This window comes from Solanum lycopersicum, chromosome 1 (genome assembly GCF_036512215.1).
Source record: "Solanum lycopersicum chromosome 1, SLM_r2.1".
Classification (NCBI taxonomy): domain Eukaryota; kingdom Viridiplantae; phylum Streptophyta; class Magnoliopsida; order Solanales; family Solanaceae; genus Solanum; species Solanum lycopersicum.
Window position 1 is genome coordinate 78,556,803 of NC_090800.1, and position 16,205 is coordinate 78,573,007.

General features: G+C 30.4%; 3 protein-coding genes across 4 annotated transcripts; all 3 read right to left on the reverse strand.

Moving 5' to 3' along the window:
* Positions 1–304: 304 nt before the first annotated feature.
* On the reverse strand, positions 305–2,860 carry LOC112940031 (serine carboxypeptidase-like 40). The gene is made up of 8 exons (XM_026029000.2): positions 2,243–2,860; positions 2,041–2,148; positions 1,665–1,939; positions 1,327–1,578; positions 1,118–1,236; positions 934–1,029; positions 750–855; positions 305–658 (listed from the first exon to the last, which is right to left on the reverse strand). The coding sequence occupies exons 1-8, from the start codon at positions 2,667–2,669 to the stop codon at positions 509–511; spliced, it is 1,533 nt and encodes a 510-aa protein (XP_025884785.1). The 5' UTR covers positions 2,670–2,860; the 3' UTR covers positions 305–508.
* A 6,604-nt stretch (positions 2,861–9,464) lies between these two features.
* On the reverse strand, positions 9,465–12,009 carry LOC101267566 (serine carboxypeptidase-like 40). 2 transcript variants are annotated; one of them, XM_004231077.5, is made up of 8 exons: positions 11,527–12,009; positions 11,105–11,212; positions 10,728–11,002; positions 10,390–10,641; positions 10,164–10,285; positions 9,974–10,069; positions 9,780–9,885; positions 9,465–9,678 (listed from the first exon to the last, which is right to left on the reverse strand). In XM_004231077.5, the coding sequence occupies exons 1-8, from the start codon at positions 11,894–11,896 to the stop codon at positions 9,529–9,531; spliced, it is 1,479 nt and encodes a 492-aa protein (XP_004231125.1). In that variant the 5' UTR covers positions 11,897–12,009; the 3' UTR covers positions 9,465–9,528. The 2 variants fall into 2 exon arrangements, with proteins under 2 accessions (XP_004231125.1, XP_010324807.1); XM_010326505.4 differs by having other exon boundaries at positions 10,164–10,282; positions 11,527–12,008.
* A 378-nt stretch (positions 12,010–12,387) lies between these two features.
* Positions 12,388–14,960, reverse strand: LOC101259978 (serine carboxypeptidase-like 40). The gene is made up of 8 exons (XM_004229624.4): positions 14,488–14,960; positions 14,017–14,124; positions 13,650–13,924; positions 13,325–13,576; positions 13,110–13,228; positions 12,925–13,020; positions 12,728–12,833; positions 12,388–12,644 (listed from the first exon to the last, which is right to left on the reverse strand). The coding sequence occupies exons 1-8, from the start codon at positions 14,858–14,860 to the stop codon at positions 12,495–12,497; spliced, it is 1,479 nt and encodes a 492-aa protein (XP_004229672.2). The 5' UTR covers positions 14,861–14,960; the 3' UTR covers positions 12,388–12,494.
* Between the last annotated feature and the right edge of the window lie 1,245 nt (positions 14,961–16,205).

Sequence of the window (16,205 nt, forward strand, 5' to 3'; positions counted from 1 at the left end):
TTGAGTGAGTGAGTTTTTGTCCACAAGATTTGTCGGATCTTTAGAACCTTACTACAAATTGTGTTGTCAGTTAGAAACAATTTGTTCACCATTCCTAGCAGATCATAGCCAAAAACTTCTAAAAAGTTGTACTAACATGTTTTCTCTTCAAAATTGATTAAAATGAAGTCCAAGTTTGATATCAGCATACTAATTTGAATCCTAACCATTGTGATTTTGCTTCAGCCTTCAAAAAGTAATGATTAGACTCATTTTATTATCCCATCTTCTCATTAGATTAGTCGAGCATTTTTCAGTAATTCAGTTTATAATTCAATACTGACCGTGCTAGTTGCGCTGATATTGCGAAACATTTGACATCATCTTGGATATATTAAACGTGACAATATTCAGACTTTGGATATTTCAAAAGATAGATCAAGTGATCACATTATGTTGTATTAAACTTTAATTTGTCTAAGTCTTAAAATAATTCTTAATTACACAATTAAAGGATGTGCTAGATAGATTAATGATCTCCAGGGGGTAATGTGCCAGAAAGGAAGTGAGAAATAAGGGAGAGGGCTCTAGCAGGTTGGTAACTTGGAACTTCATGTCCCGCGCCTCTTACTGTTGCAAATGTTAGACCTCCTTTATATGTTTCAACGTATCCTCCAACCTGCAACATATAATTATTAATTTCATTAAGTTAAAACATTGAATCAAGTTTTATGGTAAGCAATAGTTAGTTGTTTGACGAGCAATTGTACCTCTCCTCCATTTAACCAAGAACGCCACGGTTGATCTACTGTAAGGTTCATTGCTTGTATAGATCTCTTTGAAGAAGTTACAGGCACCCTTCCATCTGTATCACCACTGCAAGTACAAATTTTTGTTAGTAACACATTTGTGATAAGATGATCAGAGCACTACTGTAATAAGGAACAAAATTACCTAAAAATCCACACTCGAACACCATTTTCCAAAGATTCTATGAGAAGAGGAACGATAGTCACCGAGCTGTCTTTCCAATTATAAAAGAGTGTATTGCTGTAATAGAATAAAATTAAGAGCATTGAAGCCTAATGAATATTGGAAAATGAACATGTTTGTATTTTTGTGTTTGACTGCTAATAACCTGCAAGACTCCCATTCATATTTGATGTTCGTAACATTGGCATGAAGTGCATCTTGAACATCCCGCCTGTTCAGGTAAGCATAGATGTAATCGGCCGAGCAGGGATCAATCTGCAATGGCTGCATAAAAAATAAACCATATATCAATGTCAATGTTAGTGCATTGCTTTTTACTGTACATGATAGAATATGCATATTTTTCACACTTACTGGCGGTATTTTTGGGTGTTTCGTGAGATTTCCATTCTTACAAAGAGGAAAATAAATGTTGTAGATGTCAAGATAGTTGATATTGTTGTCTGAAATTGCAATAGCACTATTGCACTTGCTCTCGTTGTAGTTTTCAACGAAACAACTGTTCTGGATGTCATGATAAGTTTCATCTGAAATCAGTGCATGAGATGCAAAGTATTCATACATTCCTATAATGTCTGTATCATCATTGATCACTGCATTCCCAATCTGCAATTTATAGTTGCAACAATTTGATTTTGTCAGTGTAAGTTAACATGTTGTAAAAGACGGATTAAATTAGAGATATCACTTACAATAATTCCTTTAAGATTGATAAGAGTCCTGTTCGCTTGCTTGTTATGTTTAAGAATTTCATGTGCCAATTGAGGTACATAATGCCCCGCGTAACTCTCACCAGAAATGTAAAAATCTCTCTTCTTGTACTCGGGAAATCTCTCAAGCCAATTGAGTAAAAACACAACATTATCATTAGCAGTTGTACTATCTCCGGTTGTATTGAAATCGCTGCTTGTATTTGTATATGAAAATCCTACTCCAGCAGGTGACTCCAAAAACAACACATTGGCAGCTAATTCAATAAAAGAACTAATTAATACTCACATTTTGAGAATAATAATTACCAAATATTAACTGAAATTCGTATAAAAGGGAATTATTTTGTTTAATTACCACGGTTCCACGCATAACTATTCCTGTGTAATGTTTTTCCATCACTGTTAACTCTAAATGGTCCAAGTTCCTCCATTGCCCCATATGCCATAGAAGAACAACCAGGACCTGTAGAAAAAAAAATATGTTAAATCAAAACTACATATTATAACAACAATTAAATATAGAGAAATGTTGTATGTATGTATATATATATATATACCTCCATTAAGCCAAAGAAGCAACGGCAATGCCTCGGAATTCTCAGCTTCAGTGAAGTAATAATACAGAGCACGACCAGCTGATTGATTGACAGTAACATAACCACCATATTGTTGAAACTTTACTGGTGGTTGTCCAGGTAATTTATTGATCCAATCTTTCGCTTTTGATCCCTCTTGTGGAAGAATAACTTTGTCTAATTCTACATTTTCATCGTTTAAATAACTCTTGCGAAAGGCGGAATTCTTTTGTTTGGCCTTGTAAAACTTGCTAAGAACATCACCTTGCTTCTTTCCAAGGCTTGAAGCAACAAAATTTGACAAAAACAGGGTAAAAACAAGGAAGAAGAAAGTAAATTTTCCCATGGTTCTATATTGTGAATATTGAAAAACAGAGTTAGAAAAGTGGTATTTATGTAATTGTGTCATTATGATCAAGATTTGATTCTCATACCATTTTAGGAGAGAAATCGAATTGTAGCGTGATATTATGATATAACTTACATTAATTATGCATCATGCCAAATATAGTTGTTGAATTCTTCTACTTAATAATTTTTATTATTTTAAATATAGAATATTTGTAATTACTTGTATATATGAAATTAAGGAATAGTTAATTTTATACCAAATATATTTTTAATGTAACATGATGGAGCATCAGCACTCACAAACGTATGACAATCAGTATATTTTGATAGGAGTTTAGTCATTCAACTTTAGTCTCAGCATGAGTTTGAGTTATATTTTTTTATGAGATCTCCTAATTTGCAAAAAAAAAAAATCTAAAATCTAGAATTGTATTAATGAATCAACGGAAAAGAGTTTGATATATCCCTTAACTTTGTAATTTGGAGCTAATATACCCCGTTACAAAAGTGGCTCATATATGCCCTTACCGTTATACAAACGGCTCACATATACCTCTCCCGTTACAAAATGGCTCATATATACCCTTCATTTAACGGGAGTTAAAAAATTAGCTTTAAATTTATATTTATTACTTGTAATTTTTTTAAAAAAATTATTTAGGGGTATATATGATTATTCTATCAAAGTTCAAGGTATATTTTAATTTTTTTCATATATAAATTATTTTTTTACTTTTTTTATTATAATTATTTGAGTTTCTTATTCTTATGTTTTTTCTTTCATTCCTTAGTTTAAAGAAAACAAATTTAAACTTTTTTTTGTGTGTATTGTAATTTAATTTCGTATTCGAAGAAAAAATTTGGTCATCTACAATAAGTTTTACAAGAATATTAATGAAACATGAATAAATATGATTATCAAAATAATAATTATAAATTAGTCATGAAACAAAAAAAGGTCAAAAAAATATGTTTGACGAGGATTAAATTTACTCGATTATATTTTTTAGAAAAAAATAATAAAAATTTTGGATTAAAATTATTATTTTTTCCATTTTCGTTAGAGGAAAAGGGTATATGTGAGTCATTTGTTTACAAGTAGGGTATATATGAGCCACTTTCATAACAAGGGGTATATCAGTTCTAAATGACAAAATTGAGGGATATATCAGACTTTTTTCCCATGAATCAAATAAATATTTGGTAATTATTATTTTATTACAAAAACCTCTAGATTTATGTCTTTAGTCCATGACTCTTTGTTTTCTAATATCTTCGTTCATGTATCAAAAAAAAAGAAGACAAATTGACACTCCCCATTATGTGTTTAGCCTTTACATTTTTCAATATAAATGAATTGAATTAATAATTTTTTTTCCACCTGAGGTGGTACCATTTTAAACAACTATAGTAGGGAACTTGAGAAAAATATATTCGAGGGGATCCTTTTCCCGATTTTATAATTTAATTATAGTATGTCAATAAGATAAATGGTAATTATAGTTCAAAATTAATTCTAATAAATTAGTCATAAAAATGAAATCTCAATAATAATATGTGGATTTGCTAACTAGTACTCCTTATAACTATAGGAAGTACAAATGGTTTAATAATTTCTTATTAATTTATCGGATGATTATTATACTCTTTTTAGTGTAACATATTAAGTATTTATGTTGATAAAACTTCTTTGATAGTTTGAAATAATTGAATTCTTTTAAGTCCTATCTCCATTGACAATCGAGCGAAAATCTATTCGGTATGAGTTATGAACTATAAAAATAGGAATAAAACTTTTAATATTTATTTTTTAACTTTCACTTGATAGTCAAAAATATTTTATAATAAATATTAAGTTTTAGAATATCATAATATATTACCCTATCAAAAATTATTATATATTCCAAAATCCTACATTTTAAGGGTCTATGTGAAGGAGTTTCATAAATGTTATACTTATATATAATTTAGATTTTCAAAGAGACCCGAAAAATCACAATGATGAATTTCTTCCTGACAATATTAAGATTATTAAGAAATATAAGTTGAATGAGATGAATGTGTTATGAATTGGTTAACTATGAAATAAATGGAAATGATAAAAATATAACAAATGAAGGTCAAAATAGTTTCTTTAAGGTCAATGTTGTATATGTATTAATAAACGCATTAATTAAGGTGATGATGAATAGTGTCGTTTCTTTTCTTATATTGTCTATCTTTTTTTTCGTTTGTTACAAATTTTTCTAAAATGAAAATGAAATAATTTTATTTTGTTCCTCGGTTGAAAAGAGATGGACTTCATATCTTCGTTTAGATTTATTTATATCATTTTAAATTGTTATTTTGTTACGGTTATTAATAAACACAGGAAATTATCCCAAATTAATTGTGAGTATTTCATTACCGAAAGTATTCATCAAGAAAATTGTGTGATTATGAGATTTCATTTGATTGCATTACCATTTTGGAAGCAAAATCAATTTGGATATGATAGTGGGAATACAATATCACTTTGATCTAATTATGCATTATGGCAAATATAATTGTAATTTCTTGAACTTGATAATTTTACTATTTTAATTATGAAAAGTTGATTAAGATAAATATTAGTTTAATAGGTAACAGAATTTGAATTTGTTAGACGCTTATTCTAACAAAATAGTAATAGTAATATTGAATATCTCATTGATATTAGAAGTTCCTCCAATATCCATTCACTTCGCTTTGAGTTTTTTTTAAGTTAATTATGATGACTTGAAATTGGTAAAATAAATCAATGAAGCTTAATATGGAAAAGTAATTGGGTTAAGCAAATAGCAGAACAAATTAAATGCAACTGTTACAAATTTGACGTCGTACCAAGAAGTAGAAACGGCGGAGCAGCGAATGAGCTGGACTAAGTCGAGAAAGGAGAAGATGATGCAGAGAACGTCGTGGCCGAGAGCTTCTGCTGCTGTCTTCTTCTTTTTGTTCTTCACGGTTGCCGTAGCCGTCGTGGACGGCTGCCGGATTTTTGGCGCCGTTGCCCTGGGGTCCATTTTCGTATGTCCGCCGGTTGTGTGGGCAAAGACGGAAGAGGTGAGGCTTTTGTATTTTCATTTATTTTCCAAGTCCCCTAGCCTATTCATGACGTAGCCACCCTTTAAAACTTTAGTTTTCCAAGTCTCATAAATTTTAAATCGAGAGATTGAAAATATAGTTAAAATTTAAATTCTTAGTTTAAATTTTAAGGATGTTATTTATAGTTTTGAACATATATATTTGAAGCTTTATGTAATTCACATCAAATTTTAAGAATTGAAAGTTTGGATACAAATTTTTACAACTTGAATTGCATAAGCATAAAATTGATTTCGAGTGGTTAAACTCATATTTCAAAATTGATCAATTGTGCACTAGTCCCCTTTTAAAGTTTGAAATATAAGGATGGTTTATAAAAATAAGATTATTTCAAGTTGCTATCCCTTCATTTTATAAAAAAATAAAAATAACTTTAATCTCGTGAAAATAAGTTGAACAAAATTAACTTTTAAACCAAAAGTTAGAGTTGAATTCCTTGGGATGAAAGGGTTGCTTCATGGCAGTTAGAGTTGAGTTAGTGAGCTTTTCTCCACGAGATTTGTCCGATCTTTAGGACCTTACTACAAATTGTGTTGTCAGTTAGAAACAATTTATTCACCATTCCTAGCAGATAACAGCCAAAAACTTCTAAAAAGTTCTACTAACATGTTTTTGCTTCAAAATTGATTAAAATGAAGTCCAAGTTTAATAAATATTCAGCATTCTAATTTGAATCCTAACCATTGAGATTTTGCTTCAACCTTCAAAAAGTAATGATTACTCGTTTTATTATACCATCTTCTCATTATATTAGTAAAGTGTATCATTTGTTGTTCATTTTTCAGTAATTCTGTTTATAATTCAATACTGACCATGCTAGTTGCGCTGATATTGCGAAACATTTGACATCATCTTGGATATATTAAACGTGACAATATTCAGAACTTAGATATTTCAAAAGATAGATCAAGTGATCACATTATGTTGTATTAAACTTTAATTTGTCTAAGAAAGTCTTAAAATAATTCTTAATTCCAAAATCCTACATTTTAAGGGTGTATGTGAAGAAGTTCCGTAAATGGTATAGTTATATATAATTTAGATTTTTAAAGAGTCTCAAAAAATTGCAATGATGAATTTCTTTCTGACAATATTAAGATTATTAAGAAATATAAAATTTAACTAAAAGAAAGAAATATAAACTTACTTATTTTTTTATTAAAAATATTTTAGAACTTTAATTGAAACTACTAAAATCATCAAATTAATAAATATAGTTTTTACATTAAGATCCGGATAATGTATTGAAAACACATAAACTAATGTTTTATAACTTGAAATAATTCTTCTTATTATATATAATCAATACTTATATTAAAAATATGAAAATCCTTTCCAATGTTAGATTAAACTTTTTCTTGTTCATTTGCCATACTAAAAAATATAAGTACACAACTCTTGAAGCATCACACTTTTTTTGGTAAAATTATCAAATTATTAATATTAAATAAATAATTTTAATTTCTTAATCAATAATTGTTAAGAAATAATGATTTTAATTTGTTCATTGGATTGAAAAGTGTTATGAATTGGTTAACAATTAAATAAACGGAAACGATAAAAATATAACAAATGAAGGTCAAAATAGTTTTTTTAAGGTCAATATTGTATATGTGCTGAATAGTGTGGTGCATTTCTTTTTTTATACTAGTTTTGGAAATGTGCTTTGTACATTTGATCTCTTTTACTGTTATAATTTATATAGGTCCAAGTTATTGTTATAATTTATATAGGCGCAAGATATAAAATTGTTCAATATTGTCTAATGTACTTCTATATGTGTTTTTGTGTATATAAAATAAACTTTTTTTAGTGTTTACTTTCTGCCTAGAACATAAATGTCAACAATTTTTTTGGGAAATGATGAGCAACTTGTAAGGCTAGAACTAAGCTCCAAAACTGAAGTTTCTTAGGACATAAATACTTCAACAATCATTAAAAAAAAAATGAATGGCACAAACCTACAAGAAAAATAGTGACCAATAAAAAAAATAGAAGAATTATTAGATTATGTGTTTCTTCAACAACCATGAAAATAAAAAATGAACGAAAACATAAATCAATAAGCAAAATAGTGACCAATGAAAAATTACTCCTCATATAAGAGCTATTAGATGATGAAACACAAAAAATGTGATGGATTAATATGTTTTATCCAATTTATAAAGGGGGAGAAATTAAGTACATGAAAGGTTTGTGCATGAATGTGTTTAATGGTAGAAGCTAAAAAGTTTTAACAATCAAATTCATTAAGAAATGAAAAATGATAAGTTGTAACATCTAATCATGTATTTGGTCTAGTTTAATTATTATTATTGATTTAATTTTAAAAATTAGTAAAAAAAAATTAATTTAAAAAATTGGTGAAGGGCATTTTTGTAATCTAACTTTGAATTTAAAATCTTCCCACTTACAATAATATATGATTGTCTTTCTTTTTTTTTTGTTTGTTACATATTATTCTAAAATGAAAATGAAATTGAAATAATCTTATTTTGTTCTTCGGTTGAGAAGAGATGGACTTCATATCTTAATTTAAATTAATTTATATCATTTTCAAATTGTTATTTTGTTACGGTTATTAGTAAACATAGGAAATTATAACAAATTAATTGTGAGTATTTCATTACCGAAAGTATTGATCAAGAAATTGTGTGATTATGAGATTTCATTTGATTGCAATACCATTTTGGAAGCAAAATCAATTTGGTTATGATAGTGGGAATACAATATTACTTTGATCTTATTATGCATTATGGCAAATATAATTGTAATTTCTTGAACTTAATAATTTTACTATTTTTATTATGAAAAGTTGATTAAGATAAGTATTAGTTTAATAGGTAACAGAGTCAGGCGCTTATTCTAACAAAATAGTAATAGTAATATTGAATATCTCATTGATATTAGAAATTCCTCCAATATCCATTCACTTCGCTTTGAGTTTTTTTTAAGTTAATTATGATGACTTTGAAATTGGTAAAATAAATCAATGAAGCTTAATATGGAAAAGGCAATTTTAGTCATCTCTCGTTAAATAATTACAAATAACTTAGACATGCCTATAGGAATTCAATCCCTCACAAAGCAAGAATCGATGAATATATTGAGTGATAATTTGAATCTGAGTTTGATAGTATATTTGTATGTAAAGCAACTGCATTGTTATGAACAAAGTTCAGTCTAATGTGAATATATAGCAAGGTCACACAAATTGTTATTGGGCAGAGAAAGATCAATAGGGCTAGGTTATTTTGGGATCACGGTTGAGTAACGGGAATGAAATGATTCCATCAAAAAGCATAGTGATATGTAATTTATTGCAAATACTGAGAAAAATGCCTAGTCCTCTCATCTCTTTTCTGTGAGTTCTGCTTCTCATCCTTTTCTTCTTCTTGTGTTATTCAATTTCCCTTTTAGTTCTTAATTTCTTTGTAATTCCAATTACGAATTAGTAAAATATATCTATAGGTTATTATGAGTTTGTTATGTGTTGGTTTAGTTATTGGGTTTGTTACAGACAAATTGTGATAGATCATCACGAGTTTCTGATGGATGGGCTAGCCATGACTAGGAGTTTAGAACAAATTGAATGATAAATTTGGAACAAATTCCGGCCAATCACCTTGATGATGTATGAGATTGCTACGAGTGTTGTCGTATTTTTACTATTAATCATGGAACAATTTTTTCACAATTTCTAGGGAAACATGGAAGGACGAGGAGAAGGGAGGAGCACAAGAAAGCTCTCATAAAATGATTTTTCATTACATATATATAAAGGATGTGCTAGATTAGCGATTTCCAGGGAGTAGTGTGCCCGAAAGGAAGTGAGAAATAAGGGAAAGGGCTCTAGCAGGTTGGTAACTTGGAACTTCATGTCCCGCGCCTCTTACTGTTGCAAATGTTAGACCTCCTTTATATGTCTCAACATATCCTCCAATCTGCAACATAATTCATTTCATTGAGAAATATAGAATCAAGTTTTATGGTGAGAAGCAATAGTTTTGTTTGATGATCAATGTTTGTATTTTTACGATTTTACCTCTCCTCCAGATAACCAAGAGCGCCATGGTTGATCAACTATAAGGTTCATTGCTTTAATGGATTTCTTCGTAGATGTTACAGGAACTGATCCATCTGTATCACCACTGTACATAATTTCCCAAGTATCAAATATTTTGTGGTCAAGACCTATAATATGATCAAAATGAAGAAAAAAAAAAGGAATAAAATTACCTGAAAATCCAAACTCGAACACCATTTTCCAATGACTCTGTGAGGAGAGGAATTATAGTTGCTGGACTGTCTTTCCAGTTGTAAAAGAGTGGATCGCTGAAATTGAAAAAGAATTATGAGCATTGAAAAAAAATGTTGAGGATTTGTATGCATTTAACTGTTTGTATTTGCTGATGGTATATAAAATAACCTGCAAGATTCCCAATCATATTTGATGTTGGTAACATTGGCATGAAGTGCATCTTGAACATCCCGCCTGTTCAGATAAGCATATACGTACTGGTCCGAGCAGGGCTCAAACACTAATGGCTGCTGCATCAAAATAGCTCATTAACTCAAATCTATGTTTTATTTTATACGGGATAGAATGTGGATATTGGTAATAATAAGGTCAAATGCAGAGTTGTCCCACTTACTGATGGTACTCTTGGGTATTTCGTAAGATTTCCATCCTTGCAAAGGGGGAAATAAATGTTGTAAATATCGATATCATACAAATTATTGTTTGAAACTGCAACTGCCTCATTGCAGTTGCTCTTATTGTAGTGATTGTCAAAACAATATTTCTTGATGTTGAGGAACGTTTCATCTGAAATCAGCGCATGAGATGCATAGTATTCATACGTTCCTATGATGTCTGTGTCATCATTGATCACTGCATTCCCAATCTGCAATTTATAGTTACGACAATTTAATTTTTTCAGTGTAAGTTAATATGTTGTAAAAGACGGGTTAAATAAGAGATATCACTTACAATAATTCCTTTAAGATTGATAAGAGTCTTGTTCGCTTGCTTGTTATGCTTAAGAATTTCATGTGCCAATTGAGGTACATAATGCCCCGCGTAACTCTCACCAGAAATGTAAAAATCTCTCTTCTTATACTCGGGAAATCTCTCGAGCCAATTGAGTAAAAACACAACATTATCATTAGCAGTTCTACTATCTCCAGTTGTATTGAAGTCACTGCTTGTATTTGTATATGAAAATCCTACTCCAGCAGGAGACTCCAAAAACAACACATTGGCAACTATATTCAACAGAAGAAAATTATTACTCCGAGTTGAGAATTGTTTCATTCAAACATTAATAGGAAATCATGTTACACAAAAAAGAGAAACTTTTTTTTTACCAAGATTCCACGCATAATGATTCCTATGTAATGTTTTTCCATCACTGTTAACTCTGAATGGACCAAGCTCCTCCATTGCACCATATGCAATAGAAGAACATCCAGGGCCTGAAGAAAGGATACACGTCATTTTTAGTATGGTTTCATAATCAGAACCAACTTTCGAAATGTTTCTGTATATTTTTCAGATCTCTTATGTGTTAAAATGAAGATCGGTATCAGAACTATATAGATCTAGAAGAAAATCTTTTTTTCTGATCTTTATGTGTTAATACGAAGATGTAAAAACCATAAAATTTTAGAAATATTCAGGTGGAGTAATGTAGAGTCCTTTCCCTTTTTTGTTTTTTTGATCCAAGACAAGAAAATAACTTTCCAAACAGGATGCTAAAAAGATATAGACAATTGCTGTTTGTATATACCTCCATTAAGCCAGAGAAGCAAAGGCAAAGACTTGGAATTCTCAGCTTCAGTGAAGTAATAGTATAAAGCACGGCCAGCAGATCCATCGACAGTAACATAGCCACCATATTGTTGGAACTTTACTGGTGGTTGTCCAGGCAGTTTCTTGATCCAATCTTTATCTTTTAATCCCTCCTGTGGAAGAATAACTTTGTCCAATTCTACATTTTCAACGGCTGCCGCCTTATAGTAATCGTTGCCAAAAGCTGAATCCTGCTTGGCCTTGTAATATTTTCCAAGAACTTCACTTTGCTTCTTTCCAAGGCTTGAAGCAATAAAGTTGGAGAAAAAGAGGGCAAAAAGAAGGAAGAAGGAAGTGAATTTTCCCATAGTTGTGTGTGTGTTGTGTTGAAAAGTTGATTGAGATGAATGGTATTTATCATGAAATTGTGGAATAGATTTCTTGAATTTAATAATTTTACTATTATAAATATCAGAAATTGGCACTATATAATAATGGTATGTCAATCAAATTCAAAAAGTGTTCTAATAAAGTAATAATATGAATGAATGAATATTTCAATGATATTTCCTTACAAGAGGTTAAACATTTTCTTATTAAGATGAATTATTTTGCATTTGTGACACCAGAATAGAACTTTTTTTTAGCTTGTATGCCTTTTGTCATCCATTGTCAATTGAAACATAATCATTTCGTATCACCTAGCTATAGAAATACAAAGAACGAATTACTTGAAAATTCTCTGAAGATGCTAGTTGCACTTACGCTAAACATTTGATATAGTCTTGGCAATGTTTAGCTTGACAATAATCATAACTGGGCAGTTTACCTTAACATGTTTGATTCACAGACAAACAGGTTTCAAAAGAGAAGAACAGAGAATCGCGTTTATATTAATTAATTTTTATCTAAGAAAGTTTGTAAAAATGATTCTTAATTACACAAAAAGAGGATGTGCTAGATAGGTTAATGATCTCCAGGGGGTAATGTGCCAGACAGGAAATGAGAAATGATGGAAAGGGCTCTAGCAGGTTGGTAACTTGGAACTTCATGTCCCGCGCCTCTTACTGTTGCAAATGCTAGACCTCCTTTATATGTCTCAACGTATCCTCCAACCTGCAACATATATATCCAATAAACATTGAGAAATATTGAATCAAAAGTCGTTTCACGAGCATATTTTGTTTTTTTTTTCTTACCTCTCCTCCATTCAACCAAGAGCGCCAAGGTAGATCAACTGTAAGGTTCATTGCTTGTATTGATCTCTTTGAAGAAGTAACAGGCACCCTTCCATCTGTATCACCACTGCATTTAATATCCAAGTACAAATATATGTTAAACATTTTGTAAAAGATGATCAGAAATAAAAAAATAGTATAATGAGGGAAAAGATTACCTAAAAATCCACACGCGGACACCATTTGCCAACGACTCTTTGAGGAGAGGAATTATAGTGACCGGGCTGTCCTTCCAATCATAAAAGAGTGAATCGCTGAAATAGAAAAGAATTATAAGCAGTGAAGCACAAACAAGTAGTAAAGCATTTGTATGAATTTCAGTATTTGTATATGGGATAATAACCTGCAAGATGTCCACTCATATTTGAGGTTGGTAACGTTGGCATGAAGTGCATCTTGAACATCGCGCCTGTTCATGTAAGCATAAATATACTTGTCGGAACAGGGGTCAATCTGTAATGGCTGCATCAAAAATCACTCATTAACGTAAACTCAATGTTTCTACATTATCTTATACGAGATAGAATGTAAGCAAAAATGCAGAGTTATCCCACTTACTGTCGGTGTTTTTGGGTATTTCGTGAGATTCTCATCCTTACAAAGGGGATAATAGATGTTGTAGATGTCAAGATTGTTCAAATTTTTGTTTGTAACTTCAGCTGCCTTTTCGCACTTGCTCTGATTGTAGTTATCATCATAACAACTATTCAGGATGTCATGGTACGTTTCATCCGAAATTAAGGCATGAGATGCAAAGTACTCGTACATTCCGATAGTGTCTGTGTCATCATTAATCACAGCATTACCAATCTGCAATTTGTCACATGGAACTTTTTAGTACAATTTAACTTATGTACACTGACAATTGTAACTAATCACTTACAATTATTCCCTTAAGATTGATAAGAGTCTTGTTCGCTTGCTTGTTATGCTTAAGAATTTCATGTGCCAATTGAGGTACATAATGCCCCGCGTAACTCTCACCAGAAATGTAAAAATCTCTCTTCTTATACTCGGGAAATCTCTCAAGCCAATTGAGTAAAAACACAACATTATCATTAGCAGTTGTACTATCTCCAGTTGTATTGAAATCACTGCTTGTATTTGTATATGAAAATCCTACTCCAGCAGGTGACTCCAAAAACAACACATTGGCAGCTAATTCAATAGGAGAATTAATTAGTACTCTGTACTCAGAGTTGAGTTCTAAACATCTATGGAAAAATTATACAAAAGGGAATTTTAGTTACCACGGTTCCACGCATAATGATTCCTGTGTAATGTTTTCCCATCACTATTAACTCTAAATGGTCCAAGTTCCTCCATTGAACCATATGCAATTGAAGAACAACCAGGACCTGCAGAAAGAAAAAAATGTTGTATCAAAACCAGGGGCCGACCCATACTATATGGAGGGGGTGCACGTGACTAACTTTCGAAAAAAATCATATGTATATATGCATATTTGTTATGAAAAACTGGTAGAAGTTAGTATATAGTTAACAGTACACCCATAAACAATATATAATAGCCCTTGTGCTATTGGTAGGAGCTAGATATACCACCCTCTAGACGAAGGGTTTTTATTTTAAGTGAACTGTGTTTATATTGATGCACCCAAAGTCTTCAAATCCTGGGTTCGCCTCTATTCAAAACTATATATTATAACAACAATTAAATATAGAGAAATGTTGTATGTATGTGTATATATATATGTATACCTCCATTAAGCCAAAGAAGCAACGGCAATGCCTCGGAATTTTCAGCTTCAGTAAAGTAATAAAACAGAGCACGACCAGCTGATTGATTGACAGTAACATAACCACCATATTGTTGAAACTTTACTGGTGGCTGTCCCGGCAATTTATTGATCCAATCTTTCGCTTTTAATCCCTCTTGTGGAAGAATAACTTTGTCTAATTCTACATTTTCTACGCCTGAAGCCTTATAATAACTCTTGTAAAACGCTGAATTCTTTTGCTTGGCCTTGTAAAACTTGCTAAGAACATCACTTTGCTTCTTACCAAGGGTTGAAGCAACAAAATTTGACAAAAACAGGGTAAAAACAAGGAAGAAGAAAGTATATTTTCCCATGGTTGTGTGTGTTTTAATTTACTATTGAAAAGTAGAGTTAGAGGAAAGTGTATTTATCATGGAATTGTGTGATTATGATCAAAGATTTGATTCCCATACCATTTAGAAGCAAAATCAAACTGGATTTGTTGACTGGATTATGATATAACTTTCTTTTATCATGCATCATGCCAAATATAGTTGTTGATTTTGCAACGGATTAATTTTACTATTTTAAATAATATAAAAGAATTGGCAATTACTTGTATGAAATTAAGGAATAGCGTATGCAAAATTTAATACCAAATATAGTTTTAATGTAGCCTGATTGGAAAAGAATGGTTAAAAATTTATATACATAGATTTTACAGGAATCAGTCAATCACATTAGTTTTAATATGAAATTACAATATATATATATACCTCAACAATCACAAACTTTTTTTCTCATAAGTATGAAAATTTCACAGATTGGGAAGAACTATTCAATTTTTTCAATTCTTTTAATCTTGTCAAATATAAGTAAATAACAATTTATAAATAAGGTATCAACAATTAAAATATTTTAAGACGCTCATAAAATATCATATATATTCGTATTCATTTTATAAATGATTGTTTGTAACTATATTTTATTACAAAATCCTCTAGAGGTATGTCTTTTGTCCATGGCTCTTTGTTTCAATGGTTTACTACGTTAGATGTCAAATAGCTAGTGATTATTTAATTTTATCATTGTTTTGTATCATGAAGATATTGATAGTTAATTTTTTTTATTAAATTGACTTGTATAGACTTTCATAATTCGGGCATTAATTCTGATAACGATAGAAAAAATACAATTGAACTTGAAAATGCAAATTGTGATTCTTGTAGACAGGTTTGTGGTGATAGTGATGACGGGCAAATGGAAGTGATATTAATGGTGACGAGAGATAAAAAGGAGACAGAAGACAAATTTTTAAAGGAAAAATAACTTAAATAAATAATTATAAATTTATTATTCTCTAATTTTCTCTTCTTTTTAAAAAATTATCTAAATCTCTTTTTTTATATTTTAATCATGAATTTGGAGAGATATAACCTTTTCTCTCCTTTGACACACGTTTCTCCAATATCATATCTATTTTTCTCCACAAATACATCCAATCAACTGAATATTTTTTGAATTTCAAATTATCAATATCTCAATCAAACACGTATTTCTGGTTCATCAACATTAATATGCAATTTAGAATTTCAAAATTAAAAAAAATAAAATGAACTTTCTGAAATCTAGAACAGTCACTGTTCTCTGGTTCTTCTTCTTCTTCTTACTCCATCTTTCTTGTCCTCTAGTTCTTCTTTTTCTTCTTGTTCATCGTTA